At 35.6% G+C, this 14,594-nt stretch overlaps 1 protein-coding gene and 1 long non-coding RNA gene across 10 annotated transcripts in view; both read left to right on the top strand.

Annotated features, from left to right (window-relative positions):
• The window catches only part of NAP1L1 (nucleosome assembly protein 1 like 1), a 38,907-nt gene extending 29,518 nt beyond the window's left edge, over window positions 1–9,389 (top strand). For 6 of the 9 annotated variants that reach the window (XM_032296132.1, XM_032296119.1, XM_032296176.1 and 3 more), the window contains 8 exons: window positions 110–249; window positions 653–798; window positions 893–912; window positions 3,274–3,396; window positions 4,117–4,146; window positions 4,644–4,694; window positions 5,485–5,556; window positions 6,228–9,389. In XM_032296132.1, coding sequence (XP_032152023.1) covers window positions 110–249; window positions 653–798; window positions 893–912; window positions 3,274–3,396; window positions 4,117–4,146; window positions 4,644–4,694; window positions 5,485–5,520 — 546 coding nt within the window. In that variant the 3' untranslated portion in view covers window positions 5,521–5,556; window positions 6,228–9,389. Of the gene's footprint in view, window positions 1–109; window positions 250–652; window positions 799–892; window positions 913–3,273; window positions 3,397–4,116; window positions 4,465–4,643; window positions 4,695–5,484; window positions 5,557–6,227 lie in introns of those variants that run through there. The other 3 variants (XM_032296140.1, XM_032296146.1, XM_032296155.1) reach the window with 3 other exon arrangements.
• A 4,160-nt stretch (window positions 9,390–13,549) lies between these two features.
• Window positions 13,550–14,086, top strand: LOC116563478. The gene is made up of 2 exons (XR_004274416.1): window positions 13,550–13,599; window positions 13,687–14,086. It is a non-coding gene; the product is annotated as an uncharacterized LOC116563478 (long non-coding RNA).
• Window positions 14,087–14,594: the final 508 nt, after the last annotated feature.

The following is a 14,594-nucleotide window of genomic DNA, read 5'->3' as shown; positions in this document are numbered from 1 at the left end:
CACTTAGAATATTATGTATGTTTTTGAAAAACAGATTTAGCTGCATTTACTAAAGTGGTGAAACTTATGAAGTACGTAATTAACTGATTTTTATTCCTCTTCTCCCCAGAGTTTTGTCTTAGAATTTCACTTTGAGCCCAATGAATATTTTACAAATGAAGTGCTGACAAAGACATATAGGATGAGGTCAGAACCAGATGATTCTGATCCCTTTTCTTTTGATGGACCAGAAATTATGGGTTGTACGGGGTGAGTTTAATTTTACTACCTTAATAAAATGTTTTTTATTTTTGTTATACTTTATTTCTATACTTATTTCCATTTACATATGTACATAGTCTGTCTCTGAACGTTTTGGTAAGATGTTTTCTGACAAACAATTTTCCTATAATTCTCCTTGGGCCCATGACTGTCTCACATATATTTCTGCAAAGGAATGCTTCTTTAAATCATACTGTTTGTTTGTGCTAATTGTAAATATGTTTATTTTAAATATTTGCTTAGGAATAAAATTTTTCCCTTTATACTGCTATAGAAAACACTTGAAGCATTTCACCCTTCTAAAATTTGAAATCTAAATATAACATTTACTTCTAAAAGTTTAACAATTGAAAGATTGTCAATTGTGATAGATTTTTCTTTGTTTTGCAAGGTGCCAGATAGATTGGAAAAAAGGAAAGAATGTCACTTTGAAAACCATCAAGAAGAAGCAGAAACACAAGGGACGCGGGACAGTTCGTACTGTGACTAAAACAGTTTCCAATGACTCTTTCTTTAATTTTTTTGCCCCTCCTGAAGGTAAATAATATTTTTGCCTAAGTATTAATGGTGGTTTTATAGTAAGCGTTGTTCAGCTTCTTATTCATTTTAATTTCTTTTCTCAATTTTGCAGTTCCCGAGAGTGGAGATCTGGTAAGTTGAATTGTTATTTATTTATTGAATTGTTTACTATATTTGAAATTAAAGCACTGAATTTCAAAAATTGAGAGTGGGGTGGTTGTTACATTGAGTTCTGAGGCCTACAATACATGAAGCAGGCTTTTTGGATCTGAAAAATTGTTCCATTCAAAATATCAGTGCCTCTACTGAGAAACACTGAGATTAAAAAGCTTAAGGTTTTCTTTCTTTTGAGACTTACAAATATTGATGTGAGGTATTTAACTTTTCAAAACTATGTCTTCCTTAGTAAAACCAGAATGTATTAGGTCATTTATACTGTTAAATTCCTAGCTACATTATGGTTAGAATTCATTCCTGTGTATTCCTGATTTGTTATTCCAGTGTAAATATGGTTTCATATTGTGACTGTGTATGTTCATGTATATTGCATATGGCAAAGGACTATGAAAGGTTCCTGCCATATAGCCTGAACTGAGGAACAACCTTAAAGAAAGTCTGTACATACAAGGTAGGGCAGGTATATTTTGCATATGATTTTCTTTTGGACAGGGTTTTGAATTTAAATTAACTAAGATAGTTTAAATAGTTTTTATATATGGAATTAGAAATTAACTTAAACAGAATACTTTTGAATTGGAATAATCTTGGCTAAGGCTTAGAACAAATCTGCAAAAGGCAAAAGTAAGTATTTCTGGCTTGGCTTATAGGACAATGAAAGGAAATACAAAGCAGTATGAATTTTAGGCAAGAAGAACTACTTTAAGTATTAAGATAGAGTGTCACACTGTTTTCATATCAGTGGATGGATTGGAATTTGTGTTCAAGTTCTTTTTTTTGTTACTAAATATTGATGACAAAACAGTGTTAGTTATGGATAGAAAACTTCTACCTGTGGTTTGAATCCCTCCCCGCCCCCGCCCTTTTGGACTTTTTTATTTATAAGATTGTGTTTTTGACTCAAACATTCATAAAATTCACAGAGGGTGGGCTCATTGTTTAGTATCATAGAACTTAAAGTGGGATTTTAAAATTTTTATTTATTTTTTTGAGATGAAATTTTGCTCTTTTGATTAAGCTGGAATACAGTGGCATGATCTTGGCTCACTGCAACCTCTGCCTTCCTGTTTCAAGCGATTCTCCTGCCTCAGCCTCCTGAGTAGCTTGGGATTATAGGTGCCCACACCATGCCCAGCTAATTTTTGTATTTTTAGTAGAGATGGGGTTTCACCACATTGGCCAGGCTGGTCTCGAACTCCTGACCTTGTGATCCACCCAACTCAGCCTCCGAAAGTGCTGGGATTATAGGCGTGAGCCACCACACCCGACCCAAATTGGGATTGTTTTAATTGTGAATAATGCCAGACACACTTGTGCCCTGTGCTTTGCCATTAAATAGAAATCCTAAGCCAGGTACAGCTTCAGGCACCTGTAATCCCGGCTGCTGTGGTGGCAGAGGTGGAAGGATCACTTGAGGCCAGCCTGGGCAACACAGTGAGACCCTGTCTAAAAAATAAAAGTGCTAGGGGTATCTGATTTAGTTAGTATATTGTCTTTCTGAACTAGGACTCTATCTCATTTGGGGTTAGTAGACTTAAAACTGTACAGCTATTTGGGTACTGTCTTTTAGGAAGTATATGTGATCCTCTGTGGTTATTATGTCTTTCTATTTGCTATATACTTAACAATGTTACCTACAATAACCTGAGGGTTTTTTTTGTGTGTGTGTTTTTCTATTTGGTGTTTTCAGTATTTTAAAAGGAAAAATTCAGACATATGTAACAGCTGCTTTTACATATTTTTGTTTAAACCAGCAAGAACTAAGTAAGCAGTTCTAATTTTTATTCTTCACAATTTCTTTAGTATGCATACTGGACTGCTAACTTAATTTTCTTTTTGTTAAAAACTGGGAAAAATTATTAAGGAAATTTGAAAATGACAAATCATTTGTTAACATGGTATGAGAAAAATAATGGAAAGTAAAAAGTAAAGTTGAGGATTTCTTCCTTTCATCATAGACTTTTTTTTTTTGGTTGCCCAGGATCTAGAGTGCAGTGACGTGATCACAGCTTATTTCAGCCTCAAGCTGCTGGGCTCCAGCAGTTCCCCTACCTCAGCCTCTCAAGTAGCTGAGACTACAGGCTTGTGTCACTATGCCCAGCTAATTGTTTATTTTTTGTAGAGTTGGGGGTCTCACTACATTGTCTAGGCTGGTTTTGAACTTCTGGGCTCAAGTGATCCTCCCATGTTGGCTTCCTGAAGTGTTGGTACTATGGGTGCAAGCCACCACACCCAGCCTCTAAGAGTCTTACACGTGCCAAATTAAGTAACAAAGTTATTCCTAAATTTTCTTCTTTTGTTTTCCTTTAAAAATAGGATGATGATGCTGAAGCTATCCTTGCTGCAGACTTCGAAATTGGTCACTTTTTACGTGAACGTATAATCCCAAGATCAGTGTTATACTTTACTGGAGAAGCTATTGAAGATGATGATGATGATGTAAGTGAATTTGAATACTGCAAAGAAATAATTGGGCGAGAGTATAGTGGTTAGAATGAGAAATAGATAAGATTTAATTTTTAAGACGCAAGACATAATATAATTCAAAATTAGGCAAATTATTGATGTTCTGTATATAGCTTTTCTGGATTTTAAGTATGTCTCCTTAGGATTTTTGGATTCATTTATCTTAGCTTTTAATTTTCTGCTAATAAGATTGTTCTGAGTTTGTGAAACTTTGGTTAGTGCTATATATCTGTGCTCTTGCCTTGACTTCACAGAACTAGGACTTTTTAGTGTACAAGAAAATGTTTACTGGGAGGCATAGATTTTCATTAAAGGTAGTATTGAGTGATGAGTAGGTTAAGATTAAGCTGCATATAGATGTTTTGGATATGTTTTGCTCAATGGCAGTTGTTAAGCATAGGGTTTAGGTCCTTTTTGTACAGTGCATTCCACATTTAGGTGTGGGTAATATGTACAGAAATAGTTGTCTGATCATACTTTATTCACGATTGATTGTACCCTGTTCTTTAGTTTTATAAATTGGCAGTGAGCTGAGTGATTCTTGCAGCTAGTATGTGTTTTAATTTATAATCAACCCCTTGATAGGAAAGTAGGTTTTTTCTTTTGAGATACTAGTTTACACAGTGATGAATGTTACTAATGCTACTCTGAAATGTGTGTTACATTCACTCACATGCTGTTTTTCCTTTTCAGTATGATGAAGAAGGTGAAGAAGCGGATGAGGTAATGTTTACCAAATGAGCAAATATGTTTAACAATTGAGAAGCAAATTGAATGACTTATGTATTCCTTTGCTATAATCATTCTGTGATTTGGGATAAAAAACATTTTGGAAAATATGATTTTAGAATTCTACAGCCAAACAATGTATGTATAAGGTTTCAATAAATAAATTGCAAAACTCAGCAACATTTTTTTATTTCAAATAATTTTGTTCTGCTGCAGGGTTATCAGCTCTTTGAAGAAGTCAAAAGCTGCAGTAAACTTTTTCAACGTTGGCTGCAGTAACTATTTTCAATAAAAGCTGTCTGGATGTCTCAAGTTGTGTTGGGAAATTTTTCATATTAGAAGCTTTCAGATTAAATTGTATTATCATCAGACTCTGTAATCATGAAAATCTGTTGACCCGTAGAGTAACTTGTATTAAATTTTCCCTACATTATGAGCCAATTTACCTACTATGTACATACTTCATGGATGCATTTTGAACTTTAATATAGGAAGGGGAAGAAGAAGGAGATGAGGAAAATGATCCAGACTATGACCCGAAGGTGAGCAAAATTAGTGCTGCTTTCTATTAAATTTAAGACAGACTAAAGTAAGAGTTGGTATTTCTGAATATCAAGTTCATTTCTCTCTGTTAAAGTCTTTAGTAAATAAAGCCTGTTGGCTGGATAACTTATTCTTTTTTCAGTCCCACTGGCATTTTGAACAGTACACATAATTTCAGTGGACGTTTTTCTAAAACGTTGTTTTCTAAAAACATTGTTTTTTGCTTGGGCTTTCTACTTTCTGTAGTTTCAGGCACAGCGAACCCTAGGATTCTATTTTAATGAGACAAATTAGAACAGTTTTTATGCATTAGAAAAAATGATTGCATGTGATTTTAGATTATTCTCCTTTCTAAGGACAGCTTTTTAAACAAAGGGTTTTGAAAGATCTGGTTGCAGGAGTATTCCAGAACTGGGGAGCAGTAGAGTTTGTTAAATCCTTCCAGCTACTCTTATTCAGTCCCTGAGAGTCCTAGTTTATTATTCCTGAGGCAAAAGCAAAGCTGATTGCTAATATAACTAACATAAATTGCTTGGTAATTTTATTTTTTAAGATTATGGTTTAGTGTATGTCACATTTTATGGAGTTAATTCTACAGTGTAAAGTTTGAGCTTGATTTTAGCATTTCAGTGACTTGCTACTAAAATAATTTACCATCATTGTCCTATACCCTTTTTTTTTTTTTTGACAACAGTGAGCTACTGTTATAATTAAGGCAGTAATTACTATTAAGAAATTCACTGAAGCAGGTAGAAGAAGATAGATTGACTTGTTGTTTTCCTTTAACAGAAGGATCAAAACCCAGCAGAGTGCAAGCAGCAGTGAAGCAGGATGTATGTGGCCTTGAGGATAACCTGCACTGTAATAGCCTAAACACAACTCTTATTTACTTACAGCCTTATGTTTTTGTATTTTCTTGGTAGACTAGGTAATTTTTTTTTAAAAAGACAGGAAACTGATATTTTAAAGACCAATTTGTTCTACCTAGCATTTTAACTAGTTTTTCTGCCAGATATGTTGAATGCACAGATTCCGTCACGCATGTTCATTCATTGCTACATAATTTGGTTCTTCTGGAATATTTTTATGTAGCTCTTGGAGTACAGCTATGAAAATTAACACCTGTTAAAGGAAATACTTTTTCTTTTTTCGTAATTTTTCCTTGAAGAACCAAAGTATTTTTTCAGCTGGTTGTTGAATAGGATTAAGTCCGCTTGGATTAGCTGTGCCTTTCATTACTTTGTTACAGAAATGCAGTGACTTATACTAAGACAATTCATCGTTTAAAAAAAAAAATTGGCAAGACAGCTGTATGGTTAAGAATTTCCAGTATGACCACACCCAATAACTGTATTAGATTGTTAATGGATTATTGTGTTACATAGGTGACATAGTTAATTGTAAAGTAACCTGATTCAGGATAGTTATTGGTACCACAGTGAGGTGAATAAAACAGGATTTTCAGAAGTTAGCCTGAATTTTGTACTTTTAAATTTAACCTCCATTAACTAAGCATCTTTTCTTTGTGGTAGGGTCTACTTTCTGCTTCCCTGGAAAGGATGAATTTACATCATTTGACAAGCCTATTTTCAAGTTATTTGTTGTTTGTTTGCTTGTTTTTGTTTTTGCAGCCTAAAATAAAAATTTCAAATACAATTTTAGTTCTTATAAGATAATGTCTTAATTTTGTACCAATTCAGGTAGAAGCAGAGGCCTAGCTTGAATTAAGGGTTATACTCAGTTTTTACCACATTATTGAAGAAAGGGTACCAGCTTTGGAAAGAGATGCTATACTAATAAGCAAGTATAAAAAAAAGAAGAAAATCTTAAATGATTTGATGTTTTAAAAAAAAATTCATTTTCTTTGGGTTAGAGCTATAGAGAAGGCCAAAAGCTTCTGTGGTTTCTTCTAATTCTTATTGCTTAAAATATGAGTATGTCACTTACCCATGGTTCTGCTTACTATGTATTAAAATGGGTAGTACTGTTTACTTAACTACCTCATGGATGTGTTAAGGCATATTGAGTTAAATCTCTTAAAATGTTTCTCAATCTCATTAAAAGCTCAAAATTTTGGGCCTATTTGTAATGCCAGTGTGACACTCAGCATTTTGTTCACATTACTCTTTGACAACTAAACTGGAAAACAAAGGTTAAGTACCTCTGTTCTCGATCTGGGCAGGTAGCACTCTCTTGATCTTTGTGTGGCTCCTATTTTTATAGAAGTGGTTGGATGTACTATTTCATAAGGTCCAAGAATTTTTTTTCAGATATTTTTGATGACTGTATTGTAGTAAATACTACAGGGATAGAACTGTATAGTATTGTAGTCGTGAGACTAAAGTGGAAATAAGACTATTTTTGACAAAAGATGCCATAAAATTTCAGACTGTAGAGCCACATTTACAATACCTCAGGCTAATTACTGTTAATTTTGGAGTTGAAGTTTTTTTTGATGACAGCAAGGGTGGACTATTGGATTGTCATTAGAGGAAGTTCTAGATTTCCTGCTCTTAATAAAATTACATTGAATTTGTTTTTAGAGGTAATGAAAACTTCCTTTTTGAGAAGTTAATGTAAAGGTCTTAGAATGTGAACACATTGTTTGTAGTGCTATCCATTCCTCTCCTGAGATTTTAACTTACTACTGGAAATCCTTAACCAATAATAATAGCTTTTATCTCTTTATTTTAAATGATTTCCTTTGCTTTGATTAGAGACTCTTGCTTTTTTTTTTTTTTTTTTGTAACCATAGTTCATCTAAACACAGCCTTTTCTGAACTTTAAAGATAGAATCCCATTTTTAATGAACTGAAGTAGCAAAATCATCTTTTTGATTCTTTTAGGAAATAGCTATTGCCAAAGTGACGGTGTAGATAATACCTAGTCTTGTTATGTAATGGAGATGTGGTTTGCAGAAGAATTTTCTTTATAATATTGAAGTTTCAGGGGATGTCAGTGTTTATGCCATTTTTCCAGTTCCAAAATGATTCCATTCCATTCTAGAAATTTGAAGTATGTAACTTGAAATCCTTAATAAAATTTGGATTTAATTTTATAAAATGTTCTGGTGATATTTTGGGTGTTTTTTTTTTCTAAATGAATATGTATACTTTTTTTGAAGAGAGGAGAGTAGCGATGTCTAGAGTGAGCTATTTTGTGCTGAGGCCACTATGTTCTCTAAATCTACAATTTTAAGAGCAACCTTACTACCCCTGCTAAATGGAGTTTGTTATTTGAAGACTAAAATGGAATTCCATAGTTCCCGATAGATTATATTCTGAGTTATCTACAAACATTTTTGAGACACTTGAAGATTTGTCTTTACACTCTGATTATAGTTTCCACCAGCCCATGCAGACTGCCAAGTAGGTTTCGTTTTTGCCTGTTAGAAATGGTGAAATATAGTCACTTACAAAGAAAACTTTGATTAGAAAAAATTTTAGCACTGTTTGCTTTATGGTCATTCAAGAATGGTAAGTGTTCCACAGATTCCACAAATTGATGAATTTATAGTTTAACATGGATGTCTGAAAGCCACATAATTCCGTAGGATTCTTACATTAGTAAATCTAGCTTACTGAAGCAGTATTAGCATCACTATTTTAGATTGCAAAAATAACTTAATTCTGTGGAATTGGCTTATGGAATGGTACTAAAGAAAAATGGGATTCTACCTCATTTTCTGTTTTAGCATACTTAACAAACAAACATGAAAGGATATATTAGCTTTCATAGAAATATTTTTGTTCTGTGAATAGGTTAATGATATGGTAAGGCTCCTAAGATAGTGGAATTAACTGTTTATATTAATATTACTGCTGTTTATAAACAGTATGAATTTGTAGGTTTATCTGAATTGTAGGCCATTCCATTATTAAAAATAAAGACAAAACTTGTAGTAACTTTGTGAAAATCTTATCGTGCTATGTAGAAATATTGAACTAATGTTCAAATATTTGGATGCTTTGGTTTCAGGGATTGGTTTAAAATTGGAGTCCTTTTTATGGGTTAGTCTTACAAAATTTAAGCCTTTATATTTTTGACTTTAAATCAAAAATGTTATTTTAAATGTACAGAATAGATTGATAGTGCAGAAGACCATGAGTTCTGCATAGGAGCTTTAGAAAAAAAATATATGCTAATTCAGTTTTTTAAAATCGTCAGCACTGTATACACATAATTATGAGCTTGGTTTTGTTTTTGAAAATATGTGTTCATAATTTAGGTAATTTGCTACTTAAAGCACTAAGTCTCTGATACCTGAAAAGTAAATGTAAATGGTGATAGTGAAATAATACTGCAATTAAGAGATGTATACTGGTGATTTTTGTATGCTAGATTAAAACTCCAGATATTAAAATATAACCTGGATAAAGAGCCAAGTTCTTGCCTGATTAAGGATCACTTACATGACTACAGAAATGGAAATATCCTTGTTGGTATATGAAATTATTTTACTTAAGGATAAGTGTTTATCCATAAGAAATTTTGATTGATGTGTTATATTTCCAAAAACACAGTATGCTTTGTATCTTGTGTTTCTTCCTTTTGACATCAAACTATCAGGTTTTCCAGTTTACAGAAATTATTCTCTAAAATCCTTAGTATAGACAGTCACTGACTTACAATGGTTCGTGTTAAGATTTCAGCTTTTATGAATTTACTGGGTTATTAAACACATCTTCTACTTAGGATATTTTTGACTTAGAGTGGGTTATTGAGGCACGATCATGTCATCCTCAAGAGTCTGAATAAAAGAAGAAATGGGGTATATTAATTTAGAAATAGATTGCTGGTGGGAAATAAGTCAATTTGGTTGTTTAATTTTTGTATTGGAAATTGAGCATTTGTAGGTTTTGTGGACAAACTGAGTTTTATTATTTTGAAACCCAGGATAAAACATTGCATAAAATAGAAGCAATGCTTTTTAGTTTCTTACGTGTTTTATTTTTGTTTTTGAGACAGAGTCTTGCTCTGTTGCCCAGGCTGGAGTGCAGTGACATGATCTTGGCTCCCTGCAACTGCCACCTCCCAGGTTCAAGCGATTCTCGTGTCTCAGCCTCCCAAGTAGTTGGGATTACAGGCATGCACCACCAAGCCCAGCTGATTTTGTATTTTTAGTAGAGATGGGGTTTTTGTTGACCAGGCTGGTCTCGAACTCCTGACCTCAAGTGATCCTCCCACCTTGGCCTCCCAAAGTGTTGGGATTAAGGTGTGAGCCATCACACCTGGCCAGTTTCTTACATGTTTTAAACTTAAAGCCAAAAAGTAGGAACTGGAAATGTGTGATTAAATTTGTGAGTGCCGGAAGTTGACAGATCTCATATCCAGAGTTGATAGTATTCATAATTTTATCATTCATCATGTATTAGGCAATTGCAGCTCTGAAAAACTTCATGAGGTTGTAAAATAGTTTCTACCAGAATGCTCAAAATTTGTATGAGAGCTTTTAGCTGAGATTTCAAGAATCTGTAGGAATTTGTGAAGTGAGGGGAAGGGCCTCTGAGCAGTGAGCAGTTCAGGTGGAGGAACAGGAGGAAATATAGGCAAAGGTCCCAGAACAGAACAATTCAGGGCACGTAGAAGGAATTGAAATAACTAGAAATACAGGTAGAAATACAAGTGGCCAGTCCATAGAAAGGTTAGCTGTGAAAGTCCTTTTAATGGGTTTGGAACACTGAAAACCACCTGTTAAGAATATTTCAAGTGAGGATGAGGATAACATTTCCATGGAAGATTTTTTTGTTGCTTGTTTGAGACAGGGTCTTACTCCATTTGCCCAGGCTGGAGTGCACTGGTGCAATCTTGGCTCACTGCAACCTTGACCTTCCTGGCTCAGGTGATCTCCCACCTCACTCAGCCTCTCAATAGCTGGGATCACAGGTGCGTGCCACCACCCCCAGCTAATTTTTGTATTTTTTAAGGAAAGAGGTTTCGCCATGTTGGCCAGGCTGGTCTTGAACTCCAGGACTCAGGTGATCCACCAACCTTGGCCTCCCAAAGTGCTGGGATTACAGACATGAGCCACTGTGCCTGGCTGGAAGATAATTTTTAAAGTAAGACATGATTGAGAGAGTGAGTCAGCCATTTGAAGGTAAGAACGTTTGAGGTAGGTGGGCCCCAGGGGCAATTTAGAGGCTAGTAAAGGCCTCTGAGACATATATATAGAACTGAAAAGTAGATTAAATGATGGAGTAAGGCAGCAGCAGTGAATAAGATACTGTCTGAGACCTGTTACGATAATTTACTTAGCCAAGAACAGAAGCTTTATTTAAAAAAAAAAAAAAAAATTGCTGAATACAGTTTTATCGGCAGTGAATCCCCTTAGTCAAACTTCAGATTGATGTTTTTGGGTAACTTATCAATATTACAGCTTTCCTTCAACTGCAAAATTAAAATAGTTCAAAGAATTCCAGTATATTCTTTACTCTGATCAATATACTTTTTGGCTCATAAAGTTTCCTAGGCTTATCATAGACGTATTCTCTTTCAGCTCTGGAGAGGACCATTCCTCCAAGGATTGCTGGCTTCTTAGAATAGGGAATATTATTTAGAAACTGAAGTCCAGTTTCTGAATGTGTTCATTACAGGGTATTTCTAGGGCCTTTCAGGTGAAAGAAACTCTGTACATGTATGGTAATAAAAACTAAATGCATAGTGGATACTTTGAAATTGAATCAAACAATGTTATTTTTCCTAGTACTACTCCAGTCTACATTTGTAATTATCTTCAGATAAGTGGAATCAGTTGATCCAACTGGGAAAGTAGATGTGGTTGCTCTATGGGAATAACAATCCATGAATAAAAATGGAGATCCAATTTTAGACTAAAACCTTTCAGCCCCTAAAGAAATGTCTACCATCAAATTTTAATGAATATGTATGAGAATACAATTAGCATCTGGGTATTAATGTAGTTAAGCACAGGCTTTAGAGTCTGTACCACCTGTTGGTTCAGCATCAATGTTTTCATCTGTATTGTGAAAGATTGTGGTATACATTAATAAGGAAACAAAAGTACTTAGAACCTCTGAGCACTTAGTAGATATGCTTCCTAAACAGAAAATGTAAAATTTGTGGTTGGGATTACTTTTTTTGAGACGGAATCTCACTCTGTCACCCATGCTGGAGTGCAGTGATGCAGTCTTGGCTCACTGCAGCCTCTGCCTCCTGGGTTCAAGTGATTCTCCTGCCTCAGCCTCCTGCGAAGCTGAGATCCCTGTAATCCCACATTGAGATTACAGGCACGTGCCACCATGCCCAGCTAATTTTTGTATTTTTAGTTGAGAGGGGTTTCACTATGGTGGTTGGGCTGGTCTCAAATTCCTGACATTGTGATTCACCGGCCTTGGCCTGCCAAAGTGCTGGGATTACAGGGATTACTTTTTAAATTGGTTTTAGAACTTAATTTCTGAACTAGTTGGGGTTTTCTTGGTTCAAAGGCAAAATTCCTCCTAGGTAAGAGATACCTTACTCAGTGTACATAAACACTTGAGACTTAACACTGGATAATACATTTAAGCATGCCTCGTTTTGAAATTTTTTGTTTGTTGTAAACAAAAAATTTGACCTTAACCTAAAGTCAGCTGGGTTAGAAAATCTCATTGTATTCCTTTCTTGTTTGTGTTTTTATGTGCTGATTTATTTTCATTGGCCTTTGGCAGAATCCAGAAATGATCTAGGGTAAAACTAAATGAAGTCTCACCATATTTGGATTTCTCATGCTTCAGTACACCCAAATTGTCATTTTTCAGGCTATCTTTTCTATCTCTAACGTTTACCTTGAGCTGGTGTGGATTGACATGGGTGTCTGTCTTAAGATCAGATGTGATTTTATACTTGGATTAGGCCAGTCAGTTATTTTTATTATTTTTGAGATGAATTCTCACTATGTTGTGCAGGCTAGTGTCTAACTCCTGGGCTCAAGTGGTCCACTCACCTCAACCTCCTGAGGTACTGTGATTACAAGTGGGAGCTGCCACACCTACCTGCAGATTTCAAAACTAAGGACTGGAACTGTTGTCTTTGCTATTCATTTGGCTTGGTGAGTGCACTTAGCCACTTCACAGCAGCTTGACAGCCCTATTTTACCTGCATTTGTACTGTTTCAGCTCTGCTTGGCTGCCTTTTCTTTACTTCTGCAACTGGACTTTTGTGTATGTGTTTTATTAGTTCAGTAGAGGATCTCCTTTTCATCAGTACCTACTCTTGTTCTGTAGTTCTGAACTGGTCTACCAGTTAAAAAAGTACTTTAGAAATACTTGCTCACTAATGGGTTTCCCAATTTCTAGCACTGGGCTTGGAATATGGTAAGTGTATAGCAAAGTTTTCTATGTATAGGATTTATCTAGACCCATTCGATATACCAACCATAATTCTGTATGGGACTATGTAGCAAATGGAATGATTGATTCTCAGTAGTTCAGTCTCCTCTGGTCTTTTGTAGTTGTCATATTCCTGCAGATTGAGAAAAGCAGTGAAACAAAGCTGGGTTGTGTATACAGTTGGCCCTTAAATAATGCAGGGGCTAGGGGCTCCAGCTTCCCTGGCAGTGAAATCTGTATAAGCTGATTCCTCACAAACTTGACTGATAGCCTATTAGTGAGTCCTTCCCAATAAGTCATTTAAGACAAACTTTGTATGTTATGTGTATTATATACTGTAGAAGTAAGTTAGAGAAAATGTTAAAATCAAAGAATCAAAAATATATTTACTTTCATGGCCAGGTGTGGTGGCTTGCGCCTGTAATCCCAGCACTTTGGGAGGCTGAGGCCGGGATCTCACTTGAGGTTAGCAGTCCGAGACCAGCCTGGCCAACGTGGCAAAATCCTGTCTCTACTAAAAATACAAAACTGAAGGAACAGGAAAACCGGAAGGGCCTGATAGCCGCCATCTGTGCAGGTCCTGCTGCTCTGTTGGCTCATGAAATAGGTTTTGGAAGTAAAGTTACAACACATCCACTTGCTAAAGACAAAATGATGAATGGAGGTCATTACACCTACTCTGAGAATCGGGTGGAAAAGGACGGCCTGATTCTTACAAGCCATGGGTGGGCCTGGGACCAGCTTCGAGTTCGCGCTTGCAATTGTTGAAGCCCTGAACGGCAAGGAGGTGGCGGCTCAAGTGAAGGCTCCACTTGTTCTTAAAGACTAGAGCAGCAAAATGTGACAATCACCTAGAGAAACAGGCCTTAGGAATCTATTCTCACTGTGTTCACTCTGAACAAAACAATGGTAGGTTAGTGTGTTCCTAAGCTGCCCTCATTACTGCTTTTGTGAAGTACAGTTGTGAAGTCATAACTACACAGAGATCTTCCAACCTACAAATTGTGTCTATACATTTCTAAGCCTTGTTTGCAGAATAAACAGGGCATTTAGCAAACTAAAAACAAAAAAACAAAAAAACTTAGCTGTACCCACATGGTAGTGGTACATGCCTATAGTTCAAGCTGCTCGGGAGGCTGAGACACGAGAATTGCTTGAACTCAGGAGGAAGAGGTTGCAATGAGTTGTGATGGTGCCACTGCACTCCAGCCTTGGCAACAGAATGAATGAGTGTGTGTGTGTGTGTGTGTGTGTGTGTATTTACTATCAGGTGGAACTGGATTATCATAAAGGTCTCAGTCCTCGCTGCCTTCATGAGTAGCTGAGAAGGAGAAGGATCTTGCTGCTACAAGGGTGGTAGGTGGACCCTGTTCAAATTTGATATTCAAGAGTCAACTGTTTTTAAAGTCAAGGGAAGGCATACCAATAGTTGTAATTTCCTAGTACTGCAAAACAAAAGCTCTAAAACTTAATGGCTTAAAACAAGCAAAATTTATTTTGCTGACTGGGCTTAGTTTGTTGCCATCATTTTCCACAATGACCAAAAACATTAAATGCCTCTTTTAGGGAGAA

Source organism: Sapajus apella, unplaced genomic scaffold, assembly GCF_009761245.1.
Source record: "Sapajus apella isolate SASKATOON/1434 unplaced genomic scaffold, GSC_monkey_1.0 scaffold2, whole genome shotgun sequence".
Classification (NCBI taxonomy): Eukaryota; Metazoa; Chordata; class Mammalia; order Primates; family Cebidae; genus Sapajus; species Sapajus apella.
This window is presented reverse-complemented; position numbering and strand designations above follow the sequence as displayed.